The sequence below is a fragment of the Oenanthe melanoleuca genome, chromosome 2 (assembly GCF_029582105.1).
Source record: "Oenanthe melanoleuca isolate GR-GAL-2019-014 chromosome 2, OMel1.0, whole genome shotgun sequence".
Lineage (NCBI taxonomy): Eukaryota > Metazoa > Chordata > Aves > Passeriformes > Muscicapidae > Oenanthe > Oenanthe melanoleuca.
The window spans coordinates 95,422,408-95,439,772 of record NC_079335.1 but is presented as its reverse complement, the minus strand read 5'-3'; the positions used below and the strand labels follow the sequence as shown (position 1 = coordinate 95,439,772).

The 17,365-nt window shown below is 36.3% G+C and overlaps 1 protein-coding gene across 3 annotated transcripts in view; it reads right to left on the bottom strand.

Moving 5' to 3' along the window:
- The window catches only part of POU6F2 (POU class 6 homeobox 2), a 299,665-nt gene that overhangs the window by 237,269 nt on the left and 45,031 nt on the right, over positions 1-17,365 (bottom strand). Inside the window, exon 2 of one of the 3 annotated variants that reach the window (XM_056484213.1) lies at positions 2,572-2,743. In XM_056484213.1, the coding sequence (XP_056340188.1) occupies positions 2,572-2,743 (172 nt within the window). Of the gene's footprint in view, positions 1-2,571; positions 2,857-17,365 lie in introns of those variants that run through there. The other 2 variants (XM_056484214.1, XM_056484215.1) reach the window with 2 other exon arrangements.

Sequence of the window (17,365 nt, the reverse complement as noted above, 5' to 3'; positions counted from 1 at the left end):
ACAAATCCTAAAAAAGATATGAAAAGCAGTAGTGTAGTAAAACTTTGTTCTCTAGAGCCCTGTCTCCTCTTGACTTTCTAAAATGCTCCTCCCTCACCTGCTTAAGAGATTTGGGGAAAATTTTCACACAGCATGTATTAAATGTTCTATTTGAAAATATATTTATTATCTCTGATTCCATGAAAGAAGGTTGAGGGAGAAAATTGTCATTCTCTATGCTAACACCTGTCAATATTTTCACAATAATTTAACTTCAGACACTGCAAAGAAAAGTACATAGTATGCATTCCTAACATGCTATTCATAACGTTAAACAAAGAGAAAAAAAAACTATAGGGTGGTGATGTTCCATATTTATGTATCATAGCTTTAAACAAAACTACATTTAATAATTTTTAGTGTTTACTGCAAATCTACCTTAAGGGATGCATATGTGATATTACAATTAATCATCTTTATTTTACATTTCTCAACTTGATCCTCAAATGTATCAAAATTGCCCCATCATCCTTTATTTTTTGTTATAAAAGTTACTAAAATTGACAAGGGCTGTTGCCAATAGATCTGTAGAATCTGTCATAATTGAAACAAAACTGCAATAAATGGTACATAAGTTCACACTGAGGCAGTTGGACAATTTTGCCTACTTTTGTTTACTTGGGAACATCTTTTTAGCAATATAAGGATGAGAGTAGCAAACATCTTACACTCACTAACAGAAAAAGCACAATATATGAATTTTTAGCTTTTTCACTAGTGCTTTTAGTGAGATAAATTATATTTTCAGCCCAGAAGGAGACAAGATATGGTTACACATCATTTCTATATCACACACGACAACTCTAATGAAAGTGTCTGTGTATATTTCACTACCACTGTAGAACATCCAAATGACAAGGGCTCAAAAAAATAATCCTGCCTTTTATTAGAAGACTTGCCTGATCTAAAAACAAACAAACAGGCATTTCACTATCCTCAAATTAAAAGCTCATTTTTGCTCTGTATGAGCCTTGCTGTATGGACCCCAAACATTTGAGCAAATAAAACATATAAACACAGCTGGAGATATTTATATTACTTCAGATAACTGGTAGCCCTTTGAATTTCAGGCATTATAATTTTTTCCTGGATGAAATGAGCTAAAATAATTATTATATGCTTTTTGAACATTCAAAGTGCTAATGGAAATTATGCTTTCCATGGAAACAAAGATTACTAAGAGGGTGCTTAAAAATGGATGTGATATTCAGTAACAGTCATTACTGCAACCCAGAAATTAAATTTTAGGGGGGTTTAATTAGTATTTTTCCCGCATCTCTAGTGAAGTTATTTAGTGAAACATTCTGGGCTGTATCTTTCAGTAATGTGTAAAGAATATTATAATATAAAATTGCACATGATCTTTTGTTTTTAAAAAAATCTGCAGCTCTTATTGTAGGTGGAATACTGAAATCTGAACACTGCTACAGATTTCCTTACAGATTATGAAACCAAAAGTTGAATCTCAGAAAATGGGCTCTCACCCTCTCTCTCTTAAAGCTGCATTCCCTTTAAACAAGATCTTTTTTCCCTTTGACTTCCACTTATAGAATAATAAAAAAATAAGTAAATGCTCCATTTTTATCAAGGTTTGTCTCAGGTCACAAATAGAAATAATTAAAAGGGACTTCCTCAGGAGTGCAGTCCCTCTAAACCCAAAATGTCACAACGTACCACACAGTGCTGCTGCAGCTCAGACACCTATCAACATCTATCACTCAAGCACGCTCCTCAGCAGCCCTGCTCCCTTTCTGATTAGAGATCAGAGTTGCTTGAGTTGGCTTACAGGGTGTCATCCCTTTGAATGACAGATGTCTGTGTTGGGGTGCCATTCTCACTGCTTTTGTTTTGATTGTGAAATGTTACACTTACCTGGCACGATTTAGGCTATGCCAAAACGAATAAAAATTAAAAAGGTAATTTCTCTTTCCACAGGCTTGAGGAGAAATATTTTATTTCTAGTTTAAATTCCAAAAACATTAGCTCCACGTGCAATACCCTTGCTAGGCTTTGTTTACTCAGTATGAAGTGTTTTCTACAAGAATCTTTCAGTTCTCTTCAGCAAGATTTATTTTTACCGTAAAAAAATTACAACTTTTCAGTTTAATCAAGCCTCAGAAAAAGCTGGTAGCATGTGAAACACACCAGCACCTACCACAATGATTGTTAAAGTACTCCAAGAAAATTATACACACACACACACACACACACATATTATTTTACGTTAGAGTTCATGGTTCTAAAAAAAATCATAAACCATCTGCAACTTGCACTAAATACGTGCATTGTTAACAAAAGTTTTCAGGACTGATGCTGTCATTCTGGTAACCAGTTCCAATAGGAGCAGAGGGCTGCGTGCCTGCATGCTCCAAGCTACTCTTTCCTACTTACAAGAAGATTGAGCGAACAAAAAAAAAATAAAAAATAAAAAAATAATTAAAAAAAAAAAAAAAAAAAAAAAAAAAAAGCAGGGGGAGATTGCTCTTCCGGACAACATGGTAGCAGTGAAATGAAATACCTAGACAGACTTACCGAAGAGCTTGCTGGGAGTGTCCTCGCTGTCATTTGATTCCACAGGCGCAAGCAAGGGCTCATTCAGCTCGTTGTCTGAAGTAGCTGCCTTGTCCTCACCTCTCAACTCTGCATTCATTTCACTCCGCAGTGACAGCAAGGGCTTACTGACTTGTCCAGCTATCATTGGATCCTAGGATGGGGGGGAAAAAAAGAGTGAGGGGGGAAAAAAGTGGCAGCTTTGGTGTGCGTATACTCTCTCTTCCACTCCCTCTCTCTCTCACACACACACATACACACACTCTCTCTCTCTTATCTCTGGCTGCTCCTGCTGTTATTGCTGGCTGCAGTCAAGTGAAGAGCTATTACAGATCCAATGAGTTTTCCATTACTCCCCACCCTATTAAAGCTCAACTAGCATGTGAGAGATTCAGGATGCTTTGGAGAAAAACTTCTATGAAAGCAACATAACCAACACAGCTTTAATTGTGGGATGTGCTTTTTCTGTGTGTATGTTTTTACACCTCACCCTGTCCTTAGCATAGTAAGAGAAGAAATTCCTATATGCTCCGATACCACGGAAGAGGAGCCCCCTGTGAGCGCTCCATAGTGATTTAAAGAGGTATCCTCAGCTGCACAACATTAACAAAATCAAATACACAGGTTCTAGCAATCCAGCATTTCTATGAAAATACACAGCATCAATAGCCATTTCATTACATACTTTTAACAGAAATACAGTTTTCTTCTAACTGTTCCTGTCGTTGGGATACCCTGCTTCAAAAGTCCATAAAGACACAAACACGCATTTTTCTTTTGAAAATAAAAAACACAGAAAACATTTTCTAAAAGATAAAATTAGGGAAGATACTTACACATACAGTTTGCAATTATTCTTGTGTTTGCAACATTATATCCCCCATAAGACATTACACACATATATATACACGTCTAAATTTTTTCTTGATGATCAGAATCTGTTTTATCTTCTGCTCATTGAGGACGTTTGGGGGTCAGGCATTATTTCCAAGCACACTCAGTTATTCCGTTTGCAAAATAATAAGCATAATATCATGACAGCACAGAAAGCAGAGCTAAAAAAAAACTAAAAAAAAAAAAGAAAAAGAACAAGTGACCTTGTTGCTCTCTCTAGCAGCTATTTATTGCAAAGTTCATGCCTAAATGGCTCTTATGCAGAGAACAGGTGACCAGCGAGCAAGTAGGTTGGCTAGCATGTTCCCTCTGTCCCGTCCTCACATTGGTCGATGTTTGCCTGTGGGTTTTTTAATGTATTCATGTCTGAAAAGTGAATTTGATATGACACATGATAATCTATGAAAATGTTAATCAATACAAATAGTTTAAGCTGTCATCAAATGCACTTCTTTAGTCAATACTCATATTGCCGAAAACAATGTCACTGTCACCAGGGCTTAATTTGCACAGCACTTAAATATTGGACTCTGTGCATCAATGCACTCCTCTTCAAATACTGTAGGTAAACACATTTTCTCCCTATTTAAGGCTGAAGCACTCAGCACGCATTTAGTTGAGCCGAATCCTCCCTTTTGAATACCTTGATAGGTCCACTGGAGGGCAAAATTAATACTTAATTGAATCTCACAGTCATCAAAATAATCAATACTTTTTTATTATTTATTCTTTACAGTCTGTTGACTGTTTCAAACCTCTGAGGGAATGGTGGAAAGGATTCATGGCTTTGAAACACTGTCATTTAACAAGGTAATTTTCAGTGGGGCATTAGGGGTTGTGAAACATATAATAAAACAAAAATGGTGGCTTATAATAGGAAGAAAGAAAAGAATTATATTTCTGCCATCTAACAAAACAGGATAAATAAAAAAAGCAAGTGCAAGCAGGAGAGGGAGAAAGGAGGGGGAGAGGGAAAGAAAGACTGGCTTTTGAAGGGTTTTATCATATCAAGAGCAGAGCTGAGCTTTCATAATGCTGACATTTCTCATTCTGACAATCCTAAACAAGTGGAAAGGATGAGATCGCAGATATCATCTTTCATCACATTCCCCAGCTTAAGAACCAACATGACAGCTTCTCTTCCCTTTACACTGTTAATTACTAAATAAAATACTGCTCTCTGTCAGCATTAGATTATTGCAGATAGCAACCACAAACATTACTCCATTGTTTTGTTTTGCCTTTTTTTAAACCAGTGATACCTACCTTGAACTCTTCAGAAAATAAATTAGGCTTGTGTCTACATATTGTAAATATATGAAACATAATCAATTTAATCAATTTGGTCAATCCATGTTATTGTCAGGCTAAATTGCTGGCAATTTATTAACATTTCATTTACTGTATTTATTAGACAGCAACAATCTGAACATTTCTTAGATGTTTCTGGAGAGGAAACAAAAAACAACAGATTTCTTTTGCAGACACTGTAAAAAACTCTGACTTGTTTTGCCTCATACTCATATGAGGCACTATGGACAGTCATTTACTGAGGCAAAAAATTTGTTTGCTTTCATATACTAAATAATGTATTTTAGCCGGTTTTTCAGCTAAAGGTCATTGTGAACATTGTGAGCATTGTTTCAGTCTGTGCTGCTTCTCTCAGTTTCAGCTATTCAAAACTAACATCAAGATTTGTTACTAACATCCATACTAAATGTTAATCAGAACAAAATTTGACCCTTTTCATCAAGGTAGTTTGGGGAGAGAACTAATCATGTCCACAGAGAAAAATTCCTGATCTGAGGACTAACAGCAATTTAATGGATTTCATGGAATCTGTGGGATTCTAGATCAAGTCTATGTTGCCAAATTCTGAAGTTGGATATATGAAAAATGGGAGGAAGAATAATGTGGGAAATGTGACAGTACTGGGAGAAACCTCAGCTCTTCGATGACCGTGAATTCACAGCAACTTCAACAGAGCCAGGATTTTATTTGTTATGTGTATCTATAATTCAGCCTCACCTGGAGTACTTTGCTCATTTCTGGTTAGCCCATCTAAGAAAGATGCATCAGAAAAAGGTGCAGTAAGGATGATAAACTGATCGAAAGGCCTGGGAGTGCTTACAAAAAAATGTGACTAAGAACGAGCATGATCAAAGGGTACAAGAAAATAGAAACAGAGAGAAAATGTAGATCAGGAACTATTCACCCTAACTCATCTGAGGAGAAAAGGTGTCTCCACTGAAATGGGAAAAAATCATAAATATAATAATAATAAATTATATTTTTCCAAACAGTTGGTGGAAAACCTGTGGAGCTCATTGCTGCAAGGTATCACTGAGACCTGCACTGCAGTAAGCACCAACATAGTCACTCACATGGCTGGGCATACTTTAACAGTGAATTTGAAACAGCTTTGCAAACACACAGGCAAGGACTATAAAAAGTGAAATGACACAAACTGCTGCCCCTCCCTCAGGCAACACAAGAACCTGTAGTTAACCCCAGGGCAGCTCTCTCTGTCAGGAGGTAAATGAACGACAACTTTCCCTCTAAGCAGATGGATTAGATACTGTCCAAATTTCTAGTCTACATGAAGACTAAATAAATCACTTAAATGATGACTTAAGGAAAGGTATGTTTCCTTGAAAAACAGACTAAAAATTGGACATTTTTAAACTTCAGGCCTTCAATTTCTGTGCTTAAAACTGTCTGTTCTGCAGTGAATTATGCATGATTAAAAACTATTGTTTTTGCAAAACATGTAATAAATTGTAATTCTAGTGCAAAGCAAGTGGCCTAGTGGGTTTTTCCTATGTTCCCTAAGGGTCTCCCTAACAAAAATTCTGAAGTAGTTGCTATGACAGCTGCAGGCCCAGCAGCCCTCTCCTCCTCTTCACCCACCTACAAGCCCATCCCAGAGAGGACCCACACTGGAGAGGATGGAATTGTGCAGGCATTTTTAGTAGCTAATACTGCCAGGATCTGCTCTTCTGCACTGGATGTCTGTGGGCATTTGCTTTTTGGAAGGTGCTCTAGATCAGATTACACTTTGCACTGTAGCACAGGCTCTTCTGCTCACTGACACAAACACAAAAGTTTCAGCTTTTCATCTGCAAAACTGAAAAGCCTAAGAATGCATAAAACCAGCAAGATGCACTTTGTCAAAAGGGTTTATATGCTTTAAGTAAGAGGCAGGGGCACATAATACTTCAGAATTTCAGGGTTCAAGTTATGAGAGAGCTAAGGAATCACAATCCCCTTATTCAAAATATAACTGTATATACCACACTTGTAGTGACAAATTATACACACATCTCTTGCAGATACTCATATAACTTGTCATCTTTTTCTTGTCCAACTAGCACTAGCACTCCCAGACTTGCCTGTTTCCTGTGAGATTTCCCTGACAGCTTTGTGCTGCGAGTGGTCCTCCCTGCTGTGTGTCTCCCTTAAGGGGTGGCTTATACCTCCTGTAATTCAGTCACAGTAGCTGCTACACCACTCTTCAGCTCTGCCACTCCCTGATGGCTTAAACTGGCTCTTGTGCTTAATTTAATAGTAAAAATCCTTTGGATTTGCAAATGTAAATTACAGTTCTGGTAACACACCCTCTTCTAACAGATAAAACCTCTACTTTTTTCTTATCTGAAGGACTGTACGAAGTACAGGAGAACATTTATTACTGTGTTAAAAGCTTTGCCTTTGCACTTTAAGGGTAAAGGTGCAGTTTCTAAGCAAAACTATTTAGTAATCAAAGATAGCTTTTAAAAGAAACTGCATAGGGTTTGTGTCAAACATGCCCTAGGCAGAAGTCTAAAAATGAATTACTTTCTTCTTTAATGTAGGACTTGGGTGATAATAGAGCTTTATAAAGGCTTCATGTACTGATTTAGCCACTGGTCTAAATTTTGTACTTACTGCACCATAAACATTGTTGCTCTGAATGTAATTACTTTCTAAATTCTAGTTCAGAGAAAAAGTGAGATCCTCTGTTTTGCTTTTTATTTTGCCTTTAGTTGGAAGTTAATTTTCACAGATTTCCCCCCACTACTGTAGAAGTATTAAAAATCAATTTTCTGCTTTTCTTCAAAACATTAAATTAATCCTGCCCAAACCCCCATACCCAGGCATGATATTGCACAGACTTCTGTTTGGGACATACATAATGAAATTGAGAGCAAACACAAAAATTCTACAAAAAAAATTTGCACTTTGTAATTACTTATTATTCCAATGACTGCACGAAAATTTATTCAAATTGTAGCTTTTAGATTTTTTTAATCAAGATAGAGCACAATCACAAACTTGGATAAAGCTATTCTAAGATACATCTGTTCTAAGATTTCTTTTTTTAGTAAATACCAGTGAAATTCAGGATTACCTTCTCCCTTGGTGTTATTATGAAAAAGTTTTTTTCCTTCTTCTCAAGGTTTTTTTTTGCTTGGTTTTTTTCATAAATAAAGATCTTTTACAGACAACCTTCTTTGATTGTTTTTTCTTTTAACATTGTTTTATCTGCTGTCACTAATGTGCTGATATTTCCATCCCAGTCTATCCATAGACTGGTTTATGCAAACTACTTTGAATCAACCTTTTGTCCCCTGCTAGCCTCTGACCATTTCTACCTGCTGGCTCTTATTTCCCTGGAAAAGTTACAGGGAAAAATCTCATTTTCTTCACAGCCACTTGTACCACCACCTTTGGATGGATGTTTATAAGCAAAACAAACAAGCTGATACATGGTCATTGATCTCTCATCACTACTTTGATCTTGAACTTCTATTTACATATGTATGTCTCTTACCTATATTACTCATATTCAGATTACTAAAATCTTCTGCATTACCTGTCCTTTCTCTTACAGTAAAAAGCTGACATAGCATCAGCTCATCTCACTCAATATGAATATTACACCCAAAACAGTCTCTGCTTTTCTTCACCTAGAATTGCATTTATTCTCCTCATTAAATTCTCTGTAGCGAAAAAGAAAGTTGCAGAAAAAGTTCATATTTTCTCCCTTTTCACAATACTAGTGTGGCTTTGGACATTTTGTTTTTCCAATGATATTCGTTTTCCCATATAGTGTCCAGGTTGCAGTTAAAAATAGTTTTCTAGTAAAAAATAATGCAACTAATTCACAAATCAGTGCTTAGTTGTACACATTTTATTAATAGTACTGAACTATAGCAATTTAATTTGTAAGGTCAGAAAAACTATAACTGCCCATGGTGCCCTCTTTTTCAGAAATATTCTTCTCAAGTTAAGCAGTAATGTTAGGATTATCTCCTTCTTTTATTTGCTTAATTTTAAATTCTGAGGAAATTTAAATGGTTACCGTTAATTTAAATGGTAACTGTTAATTAGAATAACATAGATCTGACCGGAAAAATAAGATTTACAGAAACTTATGGAGCTTTTAATTGTTGTTTCAGGAATCTTAAAACAGAATTAATTTTATTTATTTTTTAAACTAAATTTTAAATGTCAATGTCTTTTGAATTGCTGTGCCTTGAGATTGAGGTACTACAATGTATTTTCAAATCATATCAAAAAATCCCTCACTAAAATTTTCCCCCCATTTCACTATTTTCCCCAATGATACTATTGCACGTATTTCTTACACCTATTAAGATCAAGGTCCACAAAAGAATTTCAATTTGCTAATCAGGCTATCTACAGGCTGAAGGGAATAGCCACACAGAGGCTGTCCCACAGTAAATAACTAGGTCACTATTACTTTGCAATCAGTTTGGGTTTATTGCTCTAAATGCACCCCAGCAGTCATGCTGCAATCTTTAAAAAGGAAAGAAAGGCAAAGAATGTTGGTTTCACCCTAGAAAAAGTAAGGAACAATAATTCATTGTAAGAGACATCTGCACCTCTGGTCTAGAAAAGCCATTTCTTAATCCTGTTGGCAAAGAAATACGTGCACTAATGAATCCATACTTTGTGTTTTTCCTGACACACGACATTAGGGATCACTAATGCCAGAGTACACACAGCACAGGAGCTTTACTCTTAATATTGCTTTAAAGTCTTAAAAGTTGACCTTAATGCTTCTGATACAATTATTAGTCTGATTTAAGGATCATACTGCTCTTTTTGTTACAAGAACCCTTGTTTAGACTTTTGTGCCAGATCCAGGGTGAACTATTCAAAACTTTCCACTATTAATTAGATAAAAAGAGTTTTAATTTTGGCCTTGGCCTGGTTATAATGATTCCACATTTAAATGACATACTGCCTTTCTGTAAAGGAGCTTGTCTATCTGTGGACATGTAGGAAAAGTCTGTATGCATACACAGGTCAAAAGACAAGAGAAGCTACTATTCTGTGAAGCTACCACACTTCTCAAAACACATGACAGACAACAGCACACAGCCACTAGTAGAAATAGCAAGTCCTGAGAGTGGTGAGAGAAATAAGCCTTCTTCTAGTTAAAGATTCTTGGAGTTGCACAAAACCTGACCCATTTTTGTGAAAGCAGACAATCAGGCCCTCGAGATCAGGATAGGGCAAGGGCAAAGCAGGCAAATTTGACTGGGAACAACGTGGTGGGATAAGCCTTCAATACACTTTCCCACTCACTTCATAGAATCATCTAGGTTAGAAAAGAAATTTAACATCATCAGACCAAGAGATTTCCTACATTTTTTTCATCTGGTTTCCTGAAAGAAGGAGATGCTGTAGGAGAGCAATTAAACCTGAGATTAGAAGATGGTCCTATCTAGAGTAAGACTGACTCTTTTTCCAGTGGATGATTCCCAATGCTCTGTCAATTCTATTCTGAAGGAGCCATGTCAAACATTAAGAGAACATCCAGAAAATGTCAAGCCTGAAAGAATAATTTTAATTTTTATACTGTGGGGTCAACTTACCAGAAGGCTTGGAAAAATCCAGTATGAGGAGAAAAGCATTGTTTCCCATCAAAAGAAAAACAATACAAAATCAAGTTCTCTAAAGGTATTCATTCATTATGTGGTGATGTTTTAGTCTCCACACTGACCACAAAAGAAGACATGAACATGTTTACCAAATCACAAGTGCTCTTTCAAAAGCCTGCCAGTTTCATAACTTGTCTTTTTTCTTTTAATATTTGCTTAATTTTGATTTTAGATAGCCCTTAAAACACAAGGCCTCTCTTTCCAGATGATTATGCTACAAAACAACCTCTTTGAAATTAAGAAACATAATAAAATACTCCATGGCATACTTGAGTCAGTCTTTCCAAGGTGTAAGATTTCTTACTAGGATTTCTACCACAAAGCAGTAAAATGATAACAACTTGGCCTAATCAGAAATTTAAATATTACATGCAGTTTGTCTATATTTTCATTTGTAAGGCTTTGTCAATCATGCACACACTAGAAATTACTTTGGGTGAAAAAATACCAAAGCCAAAATTCAGCTAAAATTGCTTTCTTTCAGAAATCAGCACATCCAGAATCCACAACAAAACCAAACTTACAATAGCTTTTGAATGTTTCTTGGGTATGAGAGAAAAGCTTGACCAGGCTCTATAGAAGGGACTCAGAGTATTGAAAGAAGCTCTCCTCTTGGTTAAACAAAAACTTAATTTTACATTAACATGTCAGGATTTTCATGATGTAAAATGAAGAAACCATTAACTTGAATTTTTGGTGATCAGAGCATGGGTTAAATAGTAACCCAGCTCAGTGGTTAATTAATTAAATTACTTGCATTTGGTCTAGGAAGACCCAAATCAAGATTTATCTGTAGTCAGCTGTGGACTCAGCCACATGAGGAAAGGCACTTCCTATTTCAGTATGGATCTCTTCCCTAGCTCTCACCAGAAATTCTAACACACACAACGTAACACCTTCTAAAAAACTTTGTTGAAATGGGTATAAATCCCTTACGGTGCAATGAAGCAACATTTTCTAGTGAAAACTCTTGTAATATTACTTTAGCTCCAGTTTCATCCAGGTTTTTAATTGAATGCTACTTTTTAAATGATTAAAATTTACAATACAATGCATAGTAATAACCAAGACCAGTTTGGGAGTTCAGTATACATTTTTTGTAAATCTTTTAAAATCCTTTACAAATGCAATTGAAAGACTTAAACAAACCACATCAGGCAAATCATGATTGCACCAGAATATGACAATCAAAACTTGATGAAAAGTCTTCAACCCAAAATTGTTCATTTTTATCTTGAAGCAAGTGAGAAAATCTGCTTTAACTTCTTGCTAAACAAGGCTGAAGTCTTCCCAAATCTGAGCCCTAACTTAGGGTAGCTCAACCTTAATTTTATATAATATGTGGTTAATAATTTAGTCTGCTCTTCATGGAGCTTCCCATAATACAGCACACTTGAATTTCAGTGACAAGTATGGGAAATTATTTATTTTCTGGCATTTCTACTCATATCATACTTTCTAGGGGTGGACCTTCAGATTTCCTTTTATCTACTCTAAGCATAGAATAGAAAGGCAATAATGCCTGTCTTTTGAAGAAACTGAAAGCCTCTCCTGATCTGAGGCTCACAGACTAAAATGTTATTTTCTTTTTCCAGATACTAGAAAATGCACTGCAGCTTCCAGGTTAAGAGGAAGAATCCCAAATAGTTTTCCTATCATTCTTCTATGTTGAAATAATCTGACAACAAAACCTGCTGCTACAGCTGCTAAACATACTTAATAATGCCACAAATACTGCAGATCAATAATGCAATGCTTTTTATATTTCCCAAGCCTTTCTCATTGATGAATGAGTGCAATTGTTTTTTTAATCATTACAAAAGATCTTCAGGGTTACTTTACTTCATACCAGGTCTTCATCAACACCTGGGTACCACATATTTCTTTTCATATTGTAGATCACAATATTAATGTGGCTAATATTAATTTCTAATTAAATGTATTCCTAATTTAACATGCCTTCAACTCCCACACAGCTACATATTTATGAAATTTGCATAAAGACTTAAAGAACTTGAAGCCCAAAGGGTGCTTCACCTTTTCATCAATAGCCTTAATCTGCTGGAAGTTGCAGGTATATTTATGAACTCCCAAGGTTTTGTTCATTATGCTGAGGTGGGATGTGCCATACACCAGACACAGCAACAGTATTATGTGTTGGACATATGGCAGGATCTCTTCAATACAAAACAGTTTTTCTGTTTAATGCTTTACAACAGGAAAACAGCAGAACATTTACTGATCATTTTGGCAGCAATTACAGTAACTGGATTACCAATAAACAATGATTGAAGCATTTCGCAGATCTGCTGATATCTTCCTACATGAACAGTCCTGTTCTTTATTAGATATTGTTTGGTTGGGGGATTTTTGTTCTTCTTTTAACAGAAAATTGCCATACAATGATTTGCCATTGTCTCTCTATTGTTCCTTGAGGAAACTCCTTCAAAACAAACAATATTTTAAGAAAGGAAAAATCAGATCAGAGAGTAGAACACCTGGTTTTTGCAAGCTGGCTGACATCACTGGGCTGCTCAGCTTCACCCTAAAAGAGGAACTATCACTGCTTTTCTCAGAGAGCACTCACAAATGCTGCTGATTTCCTTGTTTTAACAGGAGAAAAATATTTCCACAGATCCTATTATTCTTTATGACATGTATATCTAATGTATGCACATTTATGCATGTAAATATTACATGTATAAAAGAGTTTTTAGCAGGCCCGATTCCTTCCCAATTCAGCCTTTTGAATTGCTGCCATGTGCTTCAACAGGGAAAAACACATACTCAATTTTCCTAATGAAAAATCAGTAAGGGCACTGATTTTCTCATCATTGAAATCCATAACAAGGTATCAATAGGTATCCCTAAATATAGCTTAGTTAAAAAAAAAAAAATACATAGGTCAACATAATCTCATAATACTATTGGTTCCAAATTACTTTTTTTCCTACTTTTTAACCTATTACAAACTTTATGTTATTTTTTAAAACAACTAATAAATATCTTTCAAAATAAAATTTTCCTTCCAATTATTAATGTTATTTAAAAACATGGCATAACTTGCAAACTTTTTACTTTTTCTTTTTCTTTTGCTTGTATGCACAACCCATGCATAAATATGGAGATCATTACTATAACTGCTTTGGTAACATTAGCAATGAATGTTAAAAAGCCATTGATAACTTCAGAATGACTAAAAATACAAAAACAGATCAATAAAGTGCAGAATATGAGTTTTAATCACTATCACACAATTTTTGTTCATTATAAGTAATTTTCTTGTGTCAGTCCAAATGAAAATTGATACTGTGTGTTTGGCATATATATTTAAAGAAAGCATCCTTGTACTTAAAGGAAAAATTTATTCCTGTGTCCATATTTATTATTAGTTTTCTGAACCTAGAGACCACATGTATTTTCAGTTTGCATATGCAAAACCAAAGAGGCACTTGGGTTTCCCGCAGCAAACTTGAGTATTCTAGCACAGCTGCAAGATCATACAGTGTTCAAACCATCTTTGACCTTTCTGTTAGTCCTCTTACAATAAAAATAGTCTTTCCTTTGTGGGAGAGGAAGTTTGCCACCAGATGCTTATAATAGGAGGGCTGGCTTTTTGGAGGCTCAGTTTTGCCACTGAAGCTGTGTGCATTGCCAGGCAAGCCACCTAATCCCTACAGATTGTTTAACCAATTTGCAAAGAAGAGAGCAGGGCAAGGGTGTCTACTTTGACTTTTAAGCCTTCCTGTGAAAATTTCCATAAGTGATCTAACCTATCCCCACCAAGTCTTTACTGAAGTCTTCCTTGCTCTGTGCTTTCTAAGATTTAATAATATCTAACTTAGAGTGTCATAAAAACTAAATTTCCTCAAACTACACTCACAAACTTTTAGTTATATTTACTGCTAGGGCGATTTCCACTATATTTAAGTCGGCCATTAATAATTTTATCCATTTATTCATTTTGTTCACCTACTCTTTTAATGATTTACCTTCTTTCAATATCTACAGATACCCATTTTCTGATGTGTTGAGCAGACAATCTAGCAATGCATATTTAACCAATTTATTCCTTACATCAAGAAAAATCCATCTCTCATTCTTAACATGATGGCACTTCTGATACATTTCACAGAGGTGCTACAGGTCTTGATTGTACCTGTCAAACTCAACACTGGGACAGCTTCAAAGGGTCTTCTAAGAGTGAAAGATGCTTTCTCCTTGCTCTCTCTCTACTCAAACTGCTACACTGCGTGGCCTCCATTCTCCCAGACTAAGGAGCTCAAGAAGAATTAGGAAAGCAGGTCTTCATTGCAGAGAAGGAAGGCAAGAAAATAAAACAATGTAAGACAGGAGCTCATATCTGCTGTTGTCGGACTCTATCCTGTTATGTTACTTTTTCTTTTCTTCCTATCACTGCACTTTCCTCAGGAATATTCCCTTTCCAAACAGTTACCAATATGACTACCCTTAAAATCTTAGTGGGTGGCTCATATTTTTTAAACCTACTGAAATGTTCCTCCAACATATTTATTCCTGCTTGTGATTACAGCAGTTGCTCCCTCTTGAAGATTTGCACTATTTTGGTGAGCTACTACATAGTAATGTCTAGTAGCCAAGCACTCACACAACCACTCACTCACTCCCCTCTCCCAACAGTGGGAGAGATGGCTTTTGGATCAATATAAAGACAGTTTGATAAGTGAAGCATAAGGTGCATATGCAAGCAAACCAAAATAAGGAATTTTTAGCATCACTTCCCATTTACAAGCCAATTCCAGGGCAGTGAAGCCTCACTGTGCGTAACAGCTACCTGACAAGGTAAACACCATAGATACAAATAACCAAAATTCATCCTTCTTTCTCCCTGCTTTTAATGCTGCACACTGCATCATATGTATGGAATATCCCTTTGGTCAGTTGGGCTCAGACATCCCAACAGCATCACAGAATTGAACAATTTGGGTTTGAAGGGACACTAAGATCACCTAGACCAGGTTGTTTAGAGCTCCAGCTAACCTGCCCTAAAGACATGGGGCATCCACAAGTTCTCTGTGCAATCTGTTCTGATGCCTCACCACTCCCATGGTAAAGAATTTTTTTCCTACTATCTGATCTAAGCCTATTGTCTTTCATGTGAAGCCATTTCCCCTTTCTCCTACCACTACAAACTCTTGTAAATAGACTTTCTCCAGGGAGGCTTTGCAGAGTCTGTCCCTTCCCAGCTTCCTGCCTGCCTCTAACACAGACACTGTGCAAACACTGTTTTGTGATAGCCAAAACACTGGGGTGTCATCAGTATTATTTTAGTCACAAATCCAAAACACAGCATCACACATGCTGCCATGAAGCAGTTTGACCCCAGCCAGCCAGCCCCAGTACTATGATTCAGATCTACAGCTTAGGAAAGTGAGTGGAGGAACCACCAATCTGTGACATTGCCTGAGCTCCCTTCTCACACAGACAGGCAGCTCTGCTCAACTCACAGGCCTGGCAGTCCCAGCTCATGTGCTTCTTCTGCATTCAAGCACAGGATCCTTTTAATCATTCCAACCTAAAACATTACTCTGAAGATTGCTGAAGAGAAAACTTGGCATAAGCATAAGCAAAGAGACCTAGGCAAGCATCAAATAAATACAAGTGGCTACATGTGGGATAAGAAAAATTAAACCATGCCCCCTTTTTTTCCCCTTTTCTTTTTTGGTTTTAGACTAAACTCTTATTCATAGACTAAAATCAGCTTTCATATTTACTTTTACCCAAATTTACTTCATTCATTATTTGTTGGGTTATTTAAGTATTTCTCAGCACTACATTATCTGAATGCTTAATCACATACTTTGATCTCTGTGTTTTCATGCAAGCTGGAGTGTCCTCAGAATTTGTGTGGATATTAAAATGTTCTCTTTTGCTATAAAATCAAGTTGGTGGGTGATTACTTCAATGTGACACCTTATATAAGCTTACCATCATGCCTTCACTTTAAACATTGTAAGTCAATGAAATTATATTGCAGACATTGACAACACATACAATTTTGCCTGTTTGATATCCCATTACTGCAATAGCAGCAGCAATGGTTTTGGAAAAAGCTTTTTTTCCCCAATAAGCATGTGCTACCAATTTTGCACTCACAAGTAGGGCATCTTCGTAGGGAGCACAATAAGGCCACTTAAGTGACTATCACAAAGTATTTGCTTGTTTCCAAGAGAATGTAAAGTAGTACATCCACAGGCCTACGTAGAGAATTACTAGTGAAAGACAACCAGCAGCTCCTACGTGGAATCAAAACACTTCTACACAAAATTGATTCACTTGTGCAGTCAAAATAGCATTAAATGTTCTCAGACTTGATGCTTAGCTAGGATATGAGATCACTTTTGTAGCACCAAGATACTTGCAGAGATATTCCCTATGTAACTCACCCAAGGATGGCAGAAAAGAGAAACTGCAGTCTCCACATAAGAAACACTACTTTTATAATTCTACCAGCAGTTTCCAAACTTCCCTCTGCTCACCTTTCAGCTTCAAACCCTAACACACACAACAAGGTTTCTGTTGGGCTCAAAACTGCCTCTTCATGTGGGAAGCCTAGAAATTCATAAGCTTTGAACTCCAAAGGGAATACTTTGGGGGGCAAGGAGAAAGGGGAGAGCAGGAGGGGGAGGAAAGGGGAAGGGGAATAATCCAAATTTTAGAGGACTGTGAGTATTAAGCATCGAATACCAATCTCACTCTATTTCAAGTCCAAGTGCTGTATGGAAGAGAAGTTAATAAAGGAAGGAAAAATCTAAAGCCACAATAATATTAAAAAAAAAAAAAAAAAACCAAAACCAAAAACAAAAAAAACAATAACAGCAACAAAACAAAAAAAAAACCCAGATGGAGTTTTTTTTGGTTTTCTAAGGTCATACTTTCAGTGTGAAGAA